The following is a 21,787-nucleotide window of genomic DNA, read 5'->3' on the forward strand; positions in this document are numbered from 1 at the left end:
TGTCCAGAATATTTAAATAATTAATTTCTACTATCACATCCCTCCTATTTGAATAGCACTGAAAAATTACACAATTTTAGGAACCCTCAGTAAACTTTATTACAGGCAATGTATATCAGTTACAATCAAAAAAACAAAAAGACACTGTATAAGGGGGAAAAAAAAGCAAATTAACAAATCTACCTAACAAATTCTCAACCACTACTACCCACCCATAGCTACCTGGCAGACATTTGTTTAAAAAGTAATCATTTCCTTTGTAAATTAATTACCAAAAATATAAATGCTTTCAATTTCCATACTTGAAATTATAAACATAAATTAAAAGGTTCAAAAGACCATATAGGACAAAACAGTCTATAAAACAAAGCTAATTTTCAATTTACTTTGTAGCATTTATTTTGTTATATAAAATTATCAAAAACTGTGCAAGTTTTCTCTATCACACATGAAAGTTCATATCCAAATGTCTTTTCCACCAAACATTTATTCTTTCTTCATTATCAAAATCTTCACTTTGACTCATGGCTGGATTTTTCTTCTTTGGCAATTCTTTTTGTTACCCCACTGAAATATTTCTCACGGAAGGAATTATGACCTTGGTATGGCAACAAGTGATCACTTATCAGGTGTGAATACTGGTCCCGGTTCTGGTTGATTGGAAAATACAGAAAATAAAGGTGTTTTGAGTTATTTTTTAAATTAACTTGCAACCAAGTAGTCATTTACTTTAAGTAAAATCTTGCTTTCTGATGTACGTCTGAATTAGAAATATACCACACCATTTTGTATCTGTATCATGTTTGAGCATCCAAAGTATTTTCACCTCATTTGATCCACACAATCCTCTGCACAGAAGAAAACAAATACCTTTATTGGGAAAATGGACTGAGAAAAGATCAAAATAATCATCCCATGTCAGGACTACTTTTGATTCCTTCCTCAACACAAACTGAAATCCCCTATGAACATAAAAGCTACCAAACAAGGAAGTCCACTCCAAAGGTATATTCATCGAATCTTTGCATTTGCATAAGGTCATACAGATCAATGAAACTGGGAATTCATATTCCTTTAATAAAACAAACTGTTCCTGGCAGCTTTAAGTAACCACAGTAGATGAAGACACAGGCTACACAAGTGTCTTTCACACTTGTAGACTTCAGAGATAGGTAAGGGTCAGTGCTCAGATTGATATTTAGTTACTGGAAATATGAATCTGGGTTGAAATGTCCTATCTGAACTTAAACTAAGGGATAAGAAACTAACAGAAAACAATGAAACATCAGTGTCTCATCAAATTTCACCAATCATCTCAAACTATGAAAATAAAAAAACAAATCAGAAATAAAATCTTATTTTCATGCATTTTTACAAGTTGATATTAAATTACGTATGAATTAATGTGATTTTTAGAATAGGTATGGAAACATTAGAAAGTGTTTTCTTAATGCTGATTTTAGTTCAAAATGGTAGGTATAAATGCACCCAAAATATGATACTTAAAACAGTGTTATATTTTTTCTTATTCCCATGTGAGATCTTTATTCTTTTCCTTTATCATTAATAGGATTCCCTCAAACATTAATAAAAACCAAATTGCTCTCTCACATCAATAAATACCTAAGGCTTAACCTTATTCAAAAATTGACATTATATATATATATATTACATCATTGATCTTTTCTAAAAATACTCAAAAACACAGATATCAAACATGCACAGGCTGCCTGATTCATCAAAGATAAAAAAATTTTGTGGCACTAAGTATACTACAGTTCCAAATTCCTTTAAGTACATGAAAAGATGTCAATGGTTACTAATTTCAGTCTGTGGACAATCAATAAAAAAGATATTCTACCTGGTCAACCTGTAAGTATGTAACTAAAGTTAGTACTTACTGGGTATGTATTATGGACCCAAATCTATGCTAAATGCTTTATAAGAACTATCTAATATAAACTCATCAGTGCTAAAAGTACACTATAATCACAATTTTACAGATGAGGAACAGGCTCAAGATAACATAGCTGGTTTGTGATAGTTAAGATTTAAACATAGAGGGCCCCCTGGTGGCACAGCGGTTGAGCACTGGGTTGCGAATCTGCCCGCAGCCTCTGCAGCGCCGGTTCAATCCCCGGCCACCGGAGGAGGGTCCCACATGGCGCACAGACCTCTCCTGCCACCCGCTGCTCCCCTCAGCAGTGTACTTCGGTCCTTCTGCCTGCTCTGCTCCCTGCTCTGGCTCTGGTGAATTCTCTCACCCTCCTGCGCTTCTGACTGTACCCAGTGCTTGTATAAATAAATAAATGAATAAATAAATAAATCTTAAAAAAAAAAGATTTAAACATAGATCTATTTGACTTCCTTTACCCCTACATATTCTTATCAACAACACAATGAAACTTTCTCCAGAAGAACTGTGTCTCCAACTGAAGAAGCAGAGGTAGTTCTGGGAATAAATAGTTGATAGGCTAAGATTTTGATAGCAGAAAGGAACAGAACTCAATCAGAAGTACTATTAACTTAGTTTTAATAACTAAGAGAATGAAAAAATTTCAAAGCAGGAGGGGACAGAAAGAGTCACAGGGATGCATGAGGGACACTATAACCCCAGGAGTACATTCTACTTCAAAGGAGGACTCAAGTCTGATCCACATCTCAACACTCTACCTGGGACAGCAGCAACACAGAACAATGTTCCAGCATTTAACCTTGGCTTGTGCATTTTAACTTCTATCAAGCCTGACAGATGAGTTGTATGAAAAGAAGGGACAGGCCAGCATCTATTTCTCTAGGTGTTCTAAATTCTGTCTTTATAGTAAATAAGACTGTTAAATAACTTGTCCATTTCCTGATCTAATTTGCTTAATGTTAGCAAATGCCTTTACTTGGCTATATACCTTTTTATTATTTTTAAAATTTAATTAGCACTGATTCATAATATATAGGTTTCAGGTGTACATACTTGGTTATATTTTAAAGCTATGTCCAGATTCTGTCATTTCTCCTGCTTCTTTGCTTCTCCTCAAAGCTCACGGAATCATTTTCAAACTAGACCTCAAGATAAGAAACACAGGTCAAATCCCATCTCTTTCTTGTCTCACAACTGTCCAGTCCTAAAATCTTAAGATTCCGCATAGTAATTATTTCAAATCCACTTCTTTTCACTCATAACTCCAGGACTTTAGCTTAAGTCTCCTCATTTCTCCTTTTTCCCTAAATGGGCAGTCACTCTCCCTTCAGTAGTTTCCTCTCCAGTCTATTCTCATGGAGACCAAATTCAACTGATGGTAATACAAATCTAAAATGTCAATGTTTGGCTGAAATCCAAATGAGTTCAAACTTTCCCCAATTCTGGGGCTGTTCCCTTAATGTCTGGGAGTTAGAGTCAACTAGACATCCATTTACTCAATGACGTCTCACTTTGCTGTAGAAGCGGGAAGAGAACATAGCCTGGCAAGGAAGTTGTGCCCAGCTCTGCCCTTCTGTCCTCTCTTCTCTCTGAGATCCCCCCAGGCAATGTGAGCTCACCTCTACATTGCGAAGTGTGTAGGCAATGTCCTGGAGTTGCAGTAGTGAAGAAGACAAGATAGAGCAGAAATGTGTGCTTCCAGCAGGTAAGCTCAGGAGGTAGAGGCATGGTGAGGCGGCAGGGGACTGACGCAGGTTCCGCTGCCAGTGTACCTGGCGAGCCTGAGCGGCCAAGGTCTGCAGCTCACCAGGGAAAGCAGGAGACAAAAGCCAAAGCAAAACGGAAGCTAGGCTTCCTCAAAGACCAGAGAAAAAACTTAACAAAACAGCTTTTATTTAATAGGAAGGATATTAGTAGGGCAAACTGGGGATAAAGAACAGAGAATGAATATAAAGATCAGAGTCAGACACTGAGAATGAACAGCAGGAAACTGGGAAACTCAAAAAGTAATGATTAAAACCTCTAGTAATTACTGGTTAGCAAGAAAATATCTATTACCTACAACAACCTTTATCTGAATAGTGTCTACCCCCAAATTCTCTTAGAATACAGTGAAAGTAAAATTAGCCACTATCAGACCATGTTCAGTGGCACAGGCACCCAGCGGCAAAGTAAAACACACTACTGGAAAAGTTGGGAAACATCATTAACCTTAGAAATAAAACCTCTAAAAATAAAAAAAAATTAAAAAAAAATTATCTCCCAGGAAATAGAGAAGAATCAGTGTAAGATACATGTTTGGGTTCTATGCTGGAATGCCTCCTTCCCTAAGATTGATTGCCCCCTAATTGTGAAATAAGATATCCATTAACAAAAACTCTTGGAGAATCCAAAGCTCCAAATCTCTTGTGCAGTCAGGGATGTGGTAAGAGTCATTACTATGCCTAACAACATTAGTCCTATTTCAGAATAAGCCACACAGACACTCCAGTATCTTCGGCTACCATAAAAAGGTCCACATGAAACATTCAGTAAACCCATGGTCAGTGACAGGCTATCACAACACATCATACATGTAATACCTTAAACCTATGAATTCACATTTAAAATATACCTACGGAACGTATTATTTACAGTATTCATAATGTGTTAGCCCAATGCTGAAGAAAATGGCAAACTCAAAAAAATTTGTTTTGCTTTCCTTTCTACCTCTTGTTCACCCTATCTCTAGTTAAGCTTACCAGGGCTCACTCTTGAGATGATGATATTCAACTCTACATATTTTTCATCACCTTTCATGGCTCTTCTCAATTCACATTCCCTGCTCATTTCAACCAAGAGTATCTGCAGATTTTTTTTTTTTTTCCAACTCAGTATCTCAAAGGCCAAAGTGTCTACTTAAAAGGAAAAAAAGAGTATCCTCAAGCAACACAACCCTTGATCTCCCTCTCTAACTCAAACTTGCCAGGGTCTGACTTTTAGTTTCTCTTAACACTTCCAAGTCTGCCTACCATTATCAGTCTTGATATAATCTACATAACATAACTCTTGAGTTCTGTGAATTTTTAGTAAGCAAGAAGTGCTTAATGCAAAGTAAAAACAAAGAATTTGTCAATGCCAAAAGAGAAGAAACTATGGCAATGTGAGATTACAGATCATCTCTCCTAAATTCCGTACTGGTTAAATTTGGGAACACAGTAATAGTAAAGGAGATTTGAAAACCCATCAAGATTGCTGGTTGATCATTTTTTTCACAACCAGAACTAAGAGTTTCTGTAGGTAAAATCATGGTAGCCACAGATGGCTAATAATGGAAATAAACAGGTTTCAAACTTATCACTTAACCTTGTAGGAAAACAGCAATTTTAAATATTGTAAGAAATATGCAAGTTCTGATTCAAACAACATATATGTTACATATATACACATACAACCATGTGTTTTACATGAGTGAATTATTTAACTTTCTGCATCTTTTCACAGACTGCTATCTAAATTTTACAGATATGGCAAGGGAGACTGACTGAAAGAGTTTTAATAATATAACAAGGATCACACAGCTAATAAGTAGCACTGCCAGAATTGTACCCTAGAGCAAAAGTCAAAGTTCATGTTTTTTCCATCACACTTTTTTTTTTCCCTAGAAATGACATCATACCAATAGCTAAAGAGTTAATTTCCCACAAATAGAGTTTGACATTTAGAGAACATTCCTCACTGAACAGCAACATTATGGTAGCACACATTTCAGATCTACACTTCCAGACAGAACCCCTTTAACCACTGTTCCACCCAGCCAATTTCCTGTCCTATCAGTACTACTAATTCTAAACATAAACCACTCGAGGAATTTTAAGCACAGTAGCCAAAGAAACCAGAGGAAGCCTGACAAAAATCAGCAGTGTACTTTTATGTCTACACTGCCCTCTGCTGGTTGGAGCAGAGCTGACCACACATCTGACAGGAGCTCTCTGTTAACTCAGCTGTTTGTGAGTCCTGCTTGCTGAAGACACCTGGAGTTACACAGATGTTACCAACATAACCAGGAGGGCCACTTTCCTTCAGGAAGCATCAACATTCATTCACACCATTTCACTTTTTAAAGAATGATATGGAAATATACAAACGCATGTTCATCTTGGTGACTCTAAAAATCTATCATCTTCATCTATGTTCAACCTAGAATTACAAATTATTCTCTAGAATTAGAAAAAGTAGATAAAATGAGGTCCTGAATCTAGTTAATTCTTAATTGATGTTAACATCAAAAAGAGCAATCAAAAGAACAAAAAAGACATTAAAAGGAAAATACTTCAACCACTTATATTTTAATCTAAAGGGGAACAAATTTTCAAGAAAGGAAACAAAACTGTTTTCTGGTAACATTTGAAAAATGACACTTTAAATGGAACTAATGACATTCTAGATTATACTGTGAGAATACACATATGGATGGGAGATTCTTAAAAAGCTTAATAAACAACTCAGACTGACCTTAAGAAACTAGAGATTCCTCATTGAAAGCGTCACTTAGGTAAAACTAGCTCTCTAATACTGCCTCCTCCCAGACATCTGCCATTCTTTTTTAAAATTTCCTCCTGATTAAGTAGATGAAAGACACTATGATGATTCAGCTGTTGTATTGTGATTGTTTTAAGTTGCTTCTTATGAGAAATGAGAAATGAGGTCCAGGTATAATATAATTAAAATGTTCCTCCAGCACAAATTTTGAATAATAATGTTAGGGAAATGATGTTACGTGTTTTAACACAAGAACACTTGCAGGTTTTTTTTAAAAGATTTATTTTTATTTTATTTACACAAGAACCAGGGTATAGACCAGATGAGCGGGAGGGTGAGAGGATTCACCAGAGACAGACAGAGCAGGGAACAGAACAGGCAGAGCGACTGAAATACACTGCTGAGGGGAGCAGCTTTCTAGACAGGAGAGGTCTGCTGTGCCATGTAGGCTGCTCTGCGGCTGGCGAGAATCCAACCAGCACTGCAGAGGCTGCGGACAGCCTCATAGCGCTGTGTTCAATCGCCTGCGCTATCAGGGAGGCCCATATTCAATATATTTTTAACCAAAAAAATTTTCAGTTACCCATAACTATCTGTTCCTACTCTTCCTTCAAATGGATGACTTAAATACTGTTAAATTTGGCTGTTTTGACGCTAGAAGGGCCCAAAATAATCATTGAAAAATTACAATTCATTCCATAAATATTTACTGACTGGTGCAAAATTTAGTGACTGGTGTGAATTTAGTGACAGAGACAGACCTTAAACAATATATACCCAAACATATATTTATAAATTGTGATTAATATTTGGATGAAAAGGGTACGAAAGAACATAAGGGGTGAAGAGAATGAACAAAAAAGGCTACCCTATAAAAGGTAACATTTATCTGAAAGACCTAAAAGGATGAATGATACTTACAGAAATAGAGGGGAAGAAAACATGCTAAGGAACACAATGAGAGAAGAAATAAAATGTATATGTGCTGCCGAAGCGAGCACAAGAGAAGAAATAAAATGTGAGATGCCTATGTGACTAGAAAAAAAAACATGTGCAGTCTGAAAACTGAAAGATCAGTGTGGCTAAGGTTTGGTAAACCAAAAGGAAGGGGCCCAAGATGAAACCGGTGAGATGGTCAGGGATAAATCAAAATTTCCACAGAAAGATGACTTGAAAGCAAGGGAGTTTCATTACCTACTTACATCCTGTGAGACACTCCAGTTACCATGTAGGATAGTTAATAGCGGGAGAAACTGCAGAAGCAGGGAAATTAGCTAGGAGACTACTGCAGTAGCTCAGGGTAGAAGCACTGTACCACACATGGCCTTCAGCAAAGGCAGGAAGGGTAAAAATGTATGCAAGAAAACTATGTATGATCCACTCAGTTACCCCAAGCCAGTCTTCTGAAAGTTATCCTAATTCCTCTCTCCCTCAAATCAATTATCCAGTTACCAAGTGCTGCCATGTCTACCTCCCCACAAAAATTCTCAATTTCAGGATTTCCTCTGCAATCTACAATTCCTCCTTAGTTTATAGGCTCTTTACATGACCATGCCAGGAACCTCAACATTGGTATGTCGGACATCTTTCCAAATAACTTGCCTGCATATTAAAGCCAGGGTGACCTTCATAAAACACAAACTTCTGCCACTTTCCTTACTCATGTACTTGCCATCACCAATACAATAAACTGGAGAAGATGTTCAACATTAAGCATCCCTTGGGTTTTCCAGTTCCTCTTTAATTATTCCTCCCCCCAATACTTAGTATCCAGCCATGCTGAAATACATAAGGTTCCTCCACACGCATCACAACACCTCTCATGCCTCTAGAGCTTTGCTTAAAACATTGGCCTCCTCTCTTTACTTAACACTGTCTCGGTGTTCACATGGTACTTCCAAAAGATCATTATAGAAACCAACATGTCATGCTGGAATGAACTGGGTGACCATTTTTCCCGCTGCACATACATATTCTCTAAGTATTGGAACTATGCTTACTACTCAGTTTAGCCTCAATGCCTTAAACACATGGCTCCATAAACACAGGCCATGGCTTTCCCCTCAAAGGTCATATAGTCAAGTTAGGGAAGGAAAACATAAAATATGCAAAGTAAATGAATGTAAAAATCATTAAAAGACAGATTTTTTTCTTATTTCTCATAACACCTTTCCACAATTTCACCTATCCTCAAGACCTTACATTAAGGTGTTTATGCACTCTCAGCAAAATTTACATTCTTCTTTACAAAGAAAACTGGAGTCATCAGGTATAAAATTTCTTCAACTGCTTGGTCCCACCCCACTACTTACTTTGAGTTGGATCCCCCTTAATTCTTTAACCAAATCACTGACACCACTCCCTACCCACATTCTAACTAAAATCAAAGTTCTCTCTCATAGTGTCCTTTCATGGTCAACCTACTTTTAGAGAACTCCCAAACTTCAGTGAAAATATCGATGGATAAATCACCAATTTGTAAAAATTGCTGTTTAGAGATATCCCTTAGGTATTATTTTTGGGATGAAGTTGCTGAACTTATAACCATGCAGAAAAAACCAAATGGCTTCTATTTTAATTATAGGTCAGATTTAAGTTGTCCTTTTATTCACTGACAGTTCCTGATAATGAGATAATGATTTCTTTTACCTCACTAGTATTAACCTGAAGTCATTTGTATTCTCAAAATGACAGTGGTTTATACAAAAGAGCAGTTTCAATGCAAACGCTTGAATACAAATGGCTTATGAAACTTATTCTACGATAAGTGAAAACCAATGATGCTGTCATCATAGTGAAAGCCACCAAATTGGTGATATATTTCATTTTGCCAAGAATGACTGCTGAATTCATAAAATAGATTAAAACTGTGATAATACATTTTTAAATAAGGTGAGAGGAAGAAAGCAAAGAGATGGAAGAGAAAAACAGTGGGTAGATTTTCTTTCTTGTAATTAGCAGGGAGTGAAATATAAATGATAGTGCTGTGTATAATGGGTCTCGGTTCAGCTTCAGGGTAATTACCCATATCCGGCTTTTGTTTAAAAAGCCTGCTCCCCTTATCAAAGCTTCCCACTGTTCTACATCTGGTACTGGACAGTAGCTATAGAAACCACTTGTGCTAACGTTATACAACTATAAACAGCACTAGACCATTTCCAAACCAAGGACAAGCAGGTCAAAAGTCTGGCATCCAATAATATTAAGAGAAACTTCGAGCACAATGGAAACAAGGTCGGCAATCTCAACCCTAAATCAGGTATTTATATATAATTTGCACTTTTTAAAAAAAATCTCATTACTCTGCAAAATATTAAACCTGAAGTCTACTGAAGTCCTTAATATTTATTAAAATCTTCATATCTAGAATCCTGAAAATGAGTGCCATTTAACACCTGAACTTGGACAACTGGCACTCAGCACATAACCTCTTTCTTACTGTAAAAGCACCACAGGGAGGGGGCCTCCCTGGTGGTGCAAGGGGTTAAGACGCAACACTATGAAGCTATCTGCAGCCACTGCAGCATGAGTTCAATCCTCAGGCAGGGAGGTGACCCATATGACGCAGCAGACCTCTCCTGTCTCACCCCCGAGCTGTGTATTTCAGTCAATGTGCCTGTTCTGTTCCCCACTCTGTATCTGGTGAATCCTCTTACACCTGCACCTCTGGCCTGCACCCCAGCTTGTATATGCATAAATAAATCTTTTTAAAAAAACACAATGGATATTCATACTATCATGCCTATACAGAACTGTGAGCATTTTCTAATGTTCTCTAAACCTAAAATCTTTATCTTTACAAAATTCAAAACTTAACCTCATATGTTAAAAGCACACATCGTCTATACACCAGATAAAAATGTAATGACTTGTTACTATATCTAATATGTCACCCAAACTAAGAAGTACCTTATTCACCTTCTTAAACTGTAAAGGATGAATACCAGACCAAAAGATGCACTAGCACACACATACGTACGCTATCTCACTTCAGTATGCAGACAATTCTCGCAGGTGATCTTTTTAAATGGTCACAATCCATTAAAAGAAAAATTAATTAAAAAAACACATGCTTTAGAGATGAATTCCATAGTGATACTATGACAAAGGGAAGCAAAAAGTCACCATAAAAGTGATTTTTGTAGTGATTACACCTGTAGGGGGAGGTGTTTATGATCAGAAATGCTACAAAAGGTGGCGCTTCTGGGATGCTATATTACTCTATAATCTTGACCTTGATGCGGTTACAAAAATGTTCACTTGTAATTATCTATTACACTGTACAGTTATGTTTGGGGCAAAAAAAGTACATGTTAAAATTTCGGGGTTGAATTCCTGGTGGATCATGTGGTTGAAAGAAGTCACAAGTTCCTGTTTTAATTTGAAAAACACTATAAAGATAATTCTAAATAACTATGTGGTAAATAAAAATACCTCCAAAAAAGCAAAGTAGAAAATTTGTCATGCAAAAATTACAAAAGCTCCAAAAGATTATGCTGATTCCTTACATAAATTTTCCATTCTCTAAACCTTAACTCCCAGATCATACTTTCTATTTTGCAACTGACCTTTGCCTAAAGTTCTATAACATCAATATATTAAAGATTGTTTTACTGTGACAGCTTGAAAATACGAGCATTAGGACTAGAGCATAAGACAAATTTTTTTCCCCCGCAAATAAAATAGTCACATCCAAGTAGGACCAAAAGTAAAAGTTGTCTTAAATAATTGCCTTTCTGAAGCTGGTAGAGGATAAACTTGACTTTTCTTCGTCTACCAGAAACAATAATTTAAAACTATCGAAAAATCCAGTTTGTTTAGCAAAACCATTTAGTGGCACAACTGTTAAAAAAAAAAAAAGTGAAACGATAACCCTCTAAGACTTAAACACAAGGAAAAAGTACCATTAACAACCAAAGCAATTTATTCAGAACTAAATAGATGCATGATCCTTAAAATTGAATTCACGCAACATGATAGACAGCATTATCATCAGCTTGTTTTCTCAAACATATCAAGTTAAAAAATAATTCATGATAATGTGAATCATTTCCTTCTGACTAGGTATGCAACATAATTTTTTAAAGAGGTCCTTTTTCCCTCTCTCTGCCTCTGCCCCTCCCTCAAACATACACACACACACACACTTTTATGGTAATGAATTACCCTGTTATATTTTTCACACCAATAAATAAAGTAGCATCTATTTCCCATTGGATGTTATATGACTGAAATATTTCAAATCTGTTGTTGAGTCTTTCACTGTTCTAATCAAAAGGAAAACATCCACTTTCTGGCAAGAGATAGGCAAGGATCAAAATATTTCAGAAAAAAGGTCAACCAGAATCACCCTAATTCAAACAGCTATTAAAAAAAAAAAAAAAAAAAAAAACACCACGAGGGCCTCCCCAGTGGCGCAGGGGCTGAGCGCTGGGTTGCGAAGCTGCCCACAGCCTCTGCAGCGCTGGTTGGATCCCCGGTTGCTCCCCGGCCACCGGAGGAGGGTCCTACATGGTACGCAGACCTCTCCTGCCAAGCCTGCTGCTCCCCTCAGCAGCGTACTTCGGTCCTTCTGCCTGCTCTGCTCCCCAATCTGGCTCTGGTGAATTCTCTCACCCTCCAGCACTTCTGACTGTACCCAGTGCATGTATAAACAAAACAAACAAACAAACAAACAAATAAATAAATAAATAAAACATGCCTCAAAAAAAAAAAATAAATAAATAAAATCCTTTCTAAGGGTCTCCCTGGTGGCACTGGCAGGTGAGCACTGTACCCAGTGCTTGTATAAATAAATAAATAAATCTTTAAAAAAAAAAAAAAAAAAAACCACGAATTCACAAATTCTGAGAAAGGATAACACGTAATGTAAATAGTCACAACCAAGTCAGCAAAACAGCAGTTTATGATAAGCACAATACTATCATTTTAATATGTAAACTACTTATCACAAAGACTAATTTGTTGCACTTCATTATGTCATCTATATGCCATTTTGTTGAACAAGTTATCTCAGTCTCATCTCTTCCTTATTTAAAATATACTGTTATAATGTTAATGATTCTTACTCCCTTCATAGCTTCAAAATCTTTCAGTTCTTCAGTCAAATCGCTCAATTTTGCCACCTTCCTTTCTGATAAATGAAGACTTCATCAGCTTCATATGTTACTGGACTCTCATTCAACCCAAAATAAAATGTTTACAGCCTTTCATCTCCTGCCACTATGACCTCCAAACAGTCCCTATTTTAAATCATCTCAATTATACTGGCTAGCTGCAAAAGTTGACAACTGATTTATACATATATCTTCAAATTAATTTCCATGTAATACCCAGAATTAAAGTTACCTATCCTTTGGTACTTCTGGCATGGTAACATGTCAGAGAAACAAGCCACAAAACAAACAGGGCACATGGTGGCCCATTTAGTGCAATGGCAATTAAATTTTTTTTTTTTATAATTATGCAAGTACTAAAGAGTAGTCTATAAAAATGCACAAACGTTTAAAAGGGGTTTCAAGGAGTTTCTGAAAATGGCGACTTTGGATACTCTTTCATTTGTCCGGTATTAGTAGAATAATTAGTAGAGCACTAGAGAGAGTATAATGTTTTATGTGGCTTCCATTGAAAACGTAACTATTACACTAATATTCTGATCTGTTCTGCACAACTCTGAAGATCAGCGTTTTTATCCAATGACTTTTATATGAGAAAAGTGTTTTACAGGAATAACCACTGTGACCACGACTATATATAGCAGCATGGAAAGGAAAAATGAGTTCTGGTAAAACAAGTCACATTCTACCCTAGCCCTACAAGAAACAAAGAAATACTATTTTTAGAAACTAGTAACATGCCACTCGAGAGTATTTCCCTTTGAATCCTGGCATATTTTAAAGGTAGCAATGTGTTTTAGTTAAGAGGAAAAAGATGTAGAAAAAGGACACAGAATCTCAAGTACAAGAGGAGTTTTGTTCTCAACTTGACCACTTCCTATTTAAACAAACTGGGCCAGACCCAGGCCACTTCCTCATCTCTAAAATGGGCAAAAATAATAAGGTTAAATGGATATGAGAGCTTTGTAAATAATATAAAAGTGTTATCATTCACTTCAATTTCCATCTACGTCAACAGAGAGTAATGACAAAATTTGGCTCTTGTGCATCTTTATAATTTCAACAAGGCTAACAAGACTACTAATGCTCAACAAGCAAGTATAAAAACTCTAACCAATAATATACAGATATAAAACTCTGTAAAATATTCATATTCTTTAGACAATTTTTGCATTTATTACATATGTTTACATTTTAAAAGGAGGGAAAGGGAGAACAGTTTTTAACAAAATATCAAGTAGGTCAAAAGTTATACTTAAGTGAAATCTAACAAGTGACAAATCAAGAATGAAAAGACACAGTGTACAAGTGTAAGAATCTAAAATTAATAGTTTTCCATTGCCAAGATCAACAACACTGAACAAGCTCAAGAATAATTTGTTAGACGCATATGAGAACTGTTTGACGATTTTATGTCATCAATTACATTATAAAAGACTAAGATCTTGATGCAATTATGTACACTCCTCTTTAAACAAACAGAAGGTAGAAGTGAAGGAATTAAGTGAAAACCAAGCATGATTAATTTAACATGACAAAGTATTTTCAATTATAGTAAACTTCATCCTAGTTAAAACTCACTGATTAAATTTGGTATTATAAAGTGAAGACCATTTCAAAATAATCCTTGAGCATTTGTCTTTTTCCTTGTTTTTTAAAATCAATTTGAAAAGGATAAAATAAAATGATAAAGAGCAAGCAACCAAAACAAAATAAAAACACTGCCTTTATAGATTTTAAAATATCTAAGTAATCTTTTTTATAATTTCTACGAAGAAAATTCTCAGAAGCATCCTTGAAACATTATTACTTCTTCTGTCACATTTACTTAGAGAAATATTATAATCTGGAAAAATATACCAGACTATTAAAAATTAAACTCAGAGGAAAGCAAATGTGAAATTGTCCAGAACCGGTCTTAATTTTGCCATTAGAATAGAAATGACTAGTACAGTACTGGTTAATCAACTGAGTATGAAATAGAGGTTAGTTCAGAAGGTTTCTACTGCCTATCTAAATAAAAGCTGGTCATTCAAAATTGGCACCCTGACAGATTATTACTGTGTCAAACAATTTGAAGACTACTCTTTTGGAATTTTTAATTCTGCTTACTATTTTAAATGTTAATGGTAAATCATCATCCTTAGAACAGGATTTAATGTTCAAAAACAACTTAAGTACCTCTCTGGTACAAAATGTGAGCAGTAAAGACCAGTGAGATAGCTTGAAGAGAAGCAAGGTGCTACTATTGATACAAAGCAAAATAACTGCTTACTATTAACATAGTAATCTAAAACGTAAGTTTCAAGAACTTGCTGAATAATTATGACATAAATATGAGTGCTAAGCATGACCTGAAGGATGTACCATTTGAATGTAAACTACAGTATTGGCTTTAAAAATGAATACCAAATATTCTTCTTTTAATTATATCACATATATAATATAAATACATATATCTGTGTATGTTTATGTTGCCAACAGACTACTTAAATACATGTTTCCTGAAATGCACTAATATAAGAGCCTGTTAATGAAAATCTATGCTACACTGAAAATTGAGTCACTAAAAATTTTTGCATAGATAAGTGACATAATGAATGAGGTGTTTTTAGGAAGATAGTTTAGAATATCAGCATAAACCAGGCATAAGGTAGTAAGAGTCTAGAGACAGAAAATGGAAATGAAAAGTACAAAAAAAAAAAAGAAGTTTATAAAATATGTGCAAAAAGAACTGTCAAAAATTAGTTTTCATTACAATACATAAATTGTAATCAGATGAAGGAAATCAAATGTAGAGATGGGTATGATAAAATCTTCAGGCAATTAACACTTCATTCTTTTCTGCTTGCCCTACAGAGCCAAGGACCCTTTTATAAAGCAACATTTTCTCTTTATTACAGTCTGCAAACAAGTAGGTTCTGCTTTGTAGAAAAACAGTAACTAGTAGCAGAGTAGTAGTTAGCAACTAGTATATTGCTAGTTGTTTAAAAGTGCTCTGTTTTATAACTCGGTCAGTGATGAGAATGTCAAATAAACCCTGAGAAGTTAAGGTGAACTCTTTTTATTCTACTCAACCTCTATATCCCTTTCATGCCCTCCAAATGCCACACGTCTTCAATTTTTGCCTCTTACTGAATGGATACATCAGTTTTTAAAAAGCAAGGACTGACATTTATAAAATCTATTATAGAGAAACTAGGAAAATCTACTTCTGATTCTTTCAAAATTTATCTGAAAAATTGTAGGGTAACTTACCTCAAATTTCTTCACTTTTTCCATTGTTATCAAGCGCCTTGATGTGTGACTAGAAAGCTTTTGCTCACAGTTGCTAATGAGTTTCAGGCAAGGGTGGCAGGGCACCATCTCTTCAGTGTATCTAAAGAAAGAACAGCTGTAATGAACACTTGTATGTCCACCCCACACAGGATCATCATGGGGGTTGTCCAGTATTATGGGACTTCTCACTACATCTTACACCATTTCGTTTCACACATCCTAACTATCCACATAACCTACCGATAATCTGTAAAATGGTATTTCAATTAATTGACTGCAAACCCTTAATAGAACTTATAAATCTGTACTATGCCTAAACTATCAGGATAGCATGGTATTCTATTTTAAAGCCCCATTTTTATCACTTTTCCCCTGCAATCAAATCATCTATTTAACACCTAAATCAGCCAGAATAGGCAAATCCATAGATTGATAGATAGATAATAGGTAAAGATTGGTGGTGACTGCTCATGTGTGTGGGGGTTACATTTTGGGGTAACAAAAATGTTCTGGAAAAAGACAATGGTGATATGCAAAATTCTGTGGGTTTTCTAAAAACCATGGAGTTATATACTTTAAAAGAATGACTTTCATAGTATATACAAATTGTATTTCAATTTAAAAAAAAAAAAAACTAAAATGTATATAATCTCACTTTTCCATGTATCAGTTTTGACACTCATTTTTCTGTGAGTTTTTATGCCTCAAGCCAACTATTTCCAAATGTTATCAGCACTTTAACTCTCATTTGAAAAACAGATTTTGCGTTGATTAGAGCATCTACTAAAAACAGTTTAAGGAATAACTATTTCCTGTTTGATAAGTAAGGATGAAAAACATGTTCTCTTCACTGTTAAGGCATTATAAAATTCATTTTACTACAATTAAGATTTATCCCCAAATCCAACTCTGAGGCATACTTCATTAGGTTTCTTTGTCATCATTTTTATTACAAGCACTAACATTTGGATTTCTATTAAAGGACATTTTCACAAAGAAACAAAATTTCTAATCACTTCAAGAGAGTTATCTGTGCGTTATAACAATTAGAAAATGTCACTATATGGATATGTGGAAGCTGTTCAAACTGTTATACTCATGTACTAGGTTACCAACTCCTCTATCATAAAACACACAGTTGAATTTATGCCCTTCCAAATGAGCATTACATAGATCTTCAAGGTCACTTACAAATAGCTGATATTAGACGTAATAAACCCAGAAATATAGTCTACATAATTTTATGTGATAAGTCTCCGAGTAGTAAGCTAAACTATTCCGAGAGCACAAATGAAGGATTAACTGTCCTAAAAAGGGCCTGGGAAAGTGTCAATTAAGGTGTGCTGACAATTAAGCCTCATCTTGAAAATGACCAGAATTTTACCACTTAGCCATAAACCAGGACAAAATGTATTACTTGGTAAAACATCTAAGACAGGGGGAAAAAAGAATGTCTCCCCTTTCTTACTTTTTTAAATTATCCCTTTGGTTATATGCATTTGGAAATCATCCCTTGTCGGAAATTATTAAAATGAAGACATTACTAAAGAATTACACATTGGTCACTTTTTAAGGTCTTTAGAAACACTGAAATAGTTAAAAGATCCTCCAATTTAATTTTTTGTTAAAAGCAAGGAATAAAAGAACTACAAAAGATATTCTTAACCACATATAATTTCTGTTATAATTAAATAATAAACTACAAAACAGTAAATGCCAGAAAGCACAGAAACTAGTGGGAATATTTCAAAAGCACAGAGGAGCCACCTCAAAGAGACTGCCACTGATCAAATCTGAGACAATTTGAGCAACAAGATAATGATAGTAATAAATTATAACCTGATGAATAATGTAAGAATCAATAACTTCATACCAACACAAATTACTAAATTAATGGGGAGAAAACTCTTCCTTACAGTAGAATGACAACTTACAGATGCAGAAGATCAAACAGAAAAGTCATTATAGGGGCTGTTGACAATAGAGTTTTTAATGACAACAGAGTTTTTAATTTCATCTAAGCAGTGCTTAGATGAAAAACAAGACACTGCAACAATCTTGGGACATGTTCCTGTGATAAACTAATCAAAGGGGAAAATGACGGCTCACAGTTGAGAAACCTGACAGAGAATGCTTGGTCAAGATGGTCAGATGATCAACTTTAAGACTGTCAGTGGGGCTGACTTTGTGTGCTGACTCTGTGATGTAATGCACAGTATTATTTTCGTGGTATTCCTACCAAGAAAGCATTTACCTGTTCATAGAAGAAACATCAGATGGATCCAGCTTTAGAGTCAACCTTCCAAACACAAGACATGTACTCTAAAAAACTGTCAAGGATACAAACGGAAAGATTGAGAAAATATTCCAGCCTGGAGGAAAATGACATGATGGGTCACTGCACTCCATTTTCCTGGATGATTGCAATTAATAAAATTTGAATGTGAACTGGATAGTCTTAAAGCTGATCCTCTGATCATGCATTCTCTTGTCAGGTTTCTCCAATATAGTTGCTATCAATGTATTCCAGACCTGGAAGTGGTTTGACAAGTATGTTCTTGTTTTTGAGGAATACAATGAAATATGTGTAAGGGTGATGAGGCATCATATCTGTAACTCCTCAAATAGTTCCCCAAAAAACTAGTGACAATGACTTATGTAGACTAATGGGTATGTGCCAAAGTGAGGTGGGATAAAGGGAAGTGGGACAGGTTAAGTATATGTCTTAATAGCTGGAAAATCTGGATAAGGGTAGACATGGAAGATTTTTGTGCACAATCTTAAATTTTTCTGTAAGTTTGAAATAACTGCAAAATAGATTTTAAAAATCTTAGCCCAGACACTTGAATTAAAAAATACAAGTAAGCTTACCAGTTGTATATGTCTTGGTAAAGGAGGAACCACTTTTTCAAGGAAATATACTCTTTGCTGATATTAATAAAACCCCATCTACAACTGCACATACCAGGTATGTGAGATTTAGCAGGATGTTGAATTAAATGAACACAGTACTGGGAATAAGGAAATAAATTAGCTAACTAGTTTTTAACTGCATATAAGTCATTTCATTTCTCGGAGTTAATTTTCTTTATTTATAAAATGAAGAGATTAAATGAGATTATCACTGGCAATAAAATATAAATGCACTGTTAAAAGGCATGGGCATGACATATTAAAAAAACTAGCAACAACAAATGTTGGCGAGGTTGTGGAGAAAAAGGAACTCTTCTACACTGTTGGTGGGAGTGCAAACTGGTCCAACCACTATGGAGAGCTGTGTGGAGATTTCTGGACCTACTAAACATAGAGCTTCCATATGATCCAGCAATTCCACTCCTAGGTATTTACCCAAAGGACACAGAAACATCAATTCCAAAGAACACCTGCACCCCTATGTTTATAGCAGCACTGTTTACAATAGCTAAGCTTTGGAAACAACCCAAATGCCCAAAAATAGATGACTGGATCAAGAAAATGTGGTACATATATACCATGGAATATTACTCAGCATTCAACAAAGATAAACACATGCAATTTGCAGCAACATGGATGGCACTGGAAGGGATCATGCTCAGCGAAATAAGCCAAAAAGAAAAAGAAAAATACCGGATGGTCTCACTCATAGCAGGAATCTAGAAAACTTAAATAAGGGACCAGGAAAATGAATAACTATAAGAAAGTGAAAATCAAAACCAACAAAAGACTATGAACCAGAGACACTTTTTGGGGGGTGGGGGGCGGGAGGGGAGGGATTGGGGTCAGAATGGGGGGGTTGCAATTGTATGGGGGAATATAAAAATAAAATTTATTATGTAAAAAAATAAATAAATAAAATAAATAAAAGGCATGGGAATGAATATGTAGTCTCATCAGCTGATAAACAAATGTATGATCAAGTTGAGCCATGGCAATTTCTAATACATTTACAAAACAAACAAAAAATGAGCATGGCTTCCAAATGCTGAGGAACCATCTACCACTGTGAAAGGACAAACAAGTTAACACTATTTGAAAATGTTTTTTGCACAATATTCATAGTAAATGAATTTACTAAATTCAATTTTACTAAAATTGAGAACTCTGCTTTGGCTATCAAATAGACTATCCCTGTTTTTAAGAATACACATTAAAATACAGGGGTAAAAGATCAGCACATATACAACTCACTCTCAAAAAGTAAAAGAATTATGTATTTTATAAAAATGTACAGAGAGAACAGATTGATAATTCCTATAAATTCAAGTGATTTTTTTAAAAAAAATTCCTATCGCATATTGAATTGCTAAATTTTGAATTTGGTATTACCTTTTTAAATATAAAGATCCTCTCTTTTTTAATGTTTTGCATCAAGATAAAAGAGCTCTATTTATAATTAGTTATTATTAAATAATAAAACCCAGACAAATAATGCTAAATATTATCAGGGTTTTAAATATATGCATAGTTTTTATTTTGGTCTTGGCTTTTAAAAAAGATGTCTTGCATTTAAAGTAATCATAATTACCAACATACATTAAAGTTAAGTAGCAGGAGACAGAGAATCACTCATTTGATGTTAAAAATTATCTGTCTGTGACCTCACAAAACAGCTACTGAACAGTTATGATATACCATGCATTGAGCTAAATGTGGTACACAACAGGGACTGGCAATTTTTTCTCTAAAGGGCCAAATTGCAAATATTTTAGTATTTGTGGGTCATATGAACTTCTGTCACATACATATTTCTGCCCTATGTTGTTTCTTTCCTTTTTATCAACACTTTAAAAATTGTGAAAGTAAGTCTTAGCACAAATGGTTTCAAAAAGAGGCTAAGGACCATGTTTGGCTCACAAATCATACCTTGCCAACTTTATGTCAAATAAAAAGGTCAAAGCAATTAGATCAATAAAAGGGGTGTATTTTATATATATATATATACAATAAACAAAAGGCTTCATACACATTGATTACAAAGATATATACCCTGAATACAATTAGAGATAAGGAATGAATTAGGTATATACAAACACCACAAGAAAAATGATATCAAAAACAAAATTATTTAATATTACATACTCTGGTGTGTACACTGGTAACCAATAGACCAGCCTTCCACCTAGTACGAGAGTCTCAGCTGCAAAGCTTAACAGGTCAAAAAACATATCACTCAGATGATAACTCAAGGAAACAGGAACGTGACTTTCTGGACTGACAAAGAAAACAAAATATCAAAATCAGTGTAAAACTATAAAACTTAAACTAAGTTCACTGAAAAGAAGCAATGTGCTTAAATCACATACCACTTTTCCATCCCCTTTGGTATTTCCTTCTCTGAACCTGTTCTTCTTGTAGACTCTCTGATACCATAAGGAGCTAGACAGAAAATACATGTAACACAGATTATTAAAAGTCACCTAATCATCAGTGAGGAGCAGATGGACATCATGTGCCTCCAGATGTGACACTCTGAGGAGGATACATCATCATCTATGTAATATTCCATCTGAGAATACATAATGCGAGAAATATTCTATTCAAAACATGGGGGGAGGAGGAGGTTTGCAGGAGCCTATGTTCTTCCAAAAATGTAAAAGTTACAAATCTCAAGAAAGGTTAAGAAAATGTTACAAATCAAAGGAGGTATAGAAGATATTAGGAAATGTAATACCTGACTCTACACTGGATACTAATCTTTAGGGGAACGCGTGCTATAAAACATATTACTGGGTCAACAGACAAAACTGAATGAAAAACTGTAGATTAAAGTATTAAATCAATTTACTAATTTTAATAACCATACTTTCGTTATCTAAGAGACTCTCTAATTCTTAGGAAAACACAGCAAAATAAAGGGGTAAAGGGCCACAATGTATACAACTCACTCTCAATAAGAAAAAAATGACATATCTCATAAAAATATACATACAAAGGGAGAAAAATAAAGCAGACTCCGAATAGAAAATTATCCAACTTT

At 35.0% G+C, this 21,787-nt stretch overlaps 1 protein-coding gene across 1 annotated transcript in view; it reads right to left on the minus strand.

Annotated features, from left to right (window-relative positions):
* Positions 1–512: 512 nt before the first annotated feature.
* Positions 513–21,787, minus strand: part of TRMT11 (tRNA methyltransferase 11 homolog) — a gene marked incomplete at both ends in the record, with an annotated part of 46,235 nt that continues 24,960 nt past the window's right edge. Inside the window, 4 exons of the mRNA XM_084258140.1 lie at positions 513–650; positions 15,811–15,931; positions 20,890–21,021; positions 21,114–21,186. Of these exons, the coding sequence (XP_084114266.1) occupies positions 513–650; positions 15,811–15,931; positions 20,890–21,021; positions 21,114–21,186 (464 nt within the window). The remainder of the gene's footprint in view (positions 651–15,810; positions 15,932–20,889; positions 21,022–21,113; positions 21,187–21,787) is intronic.

The sequence above is a fragment of the Talpa europaea genome (assembly GCF_964194135.1).
Source record: "Talpa europaea genome assembly, chromosome: 2".
Classification (NCBI taxonomy): Eukaryota; Metazoa; Chordata; class Mammalia; order Eulipotyphla; family Talpidae; genus Talpa; species Talpa europaea.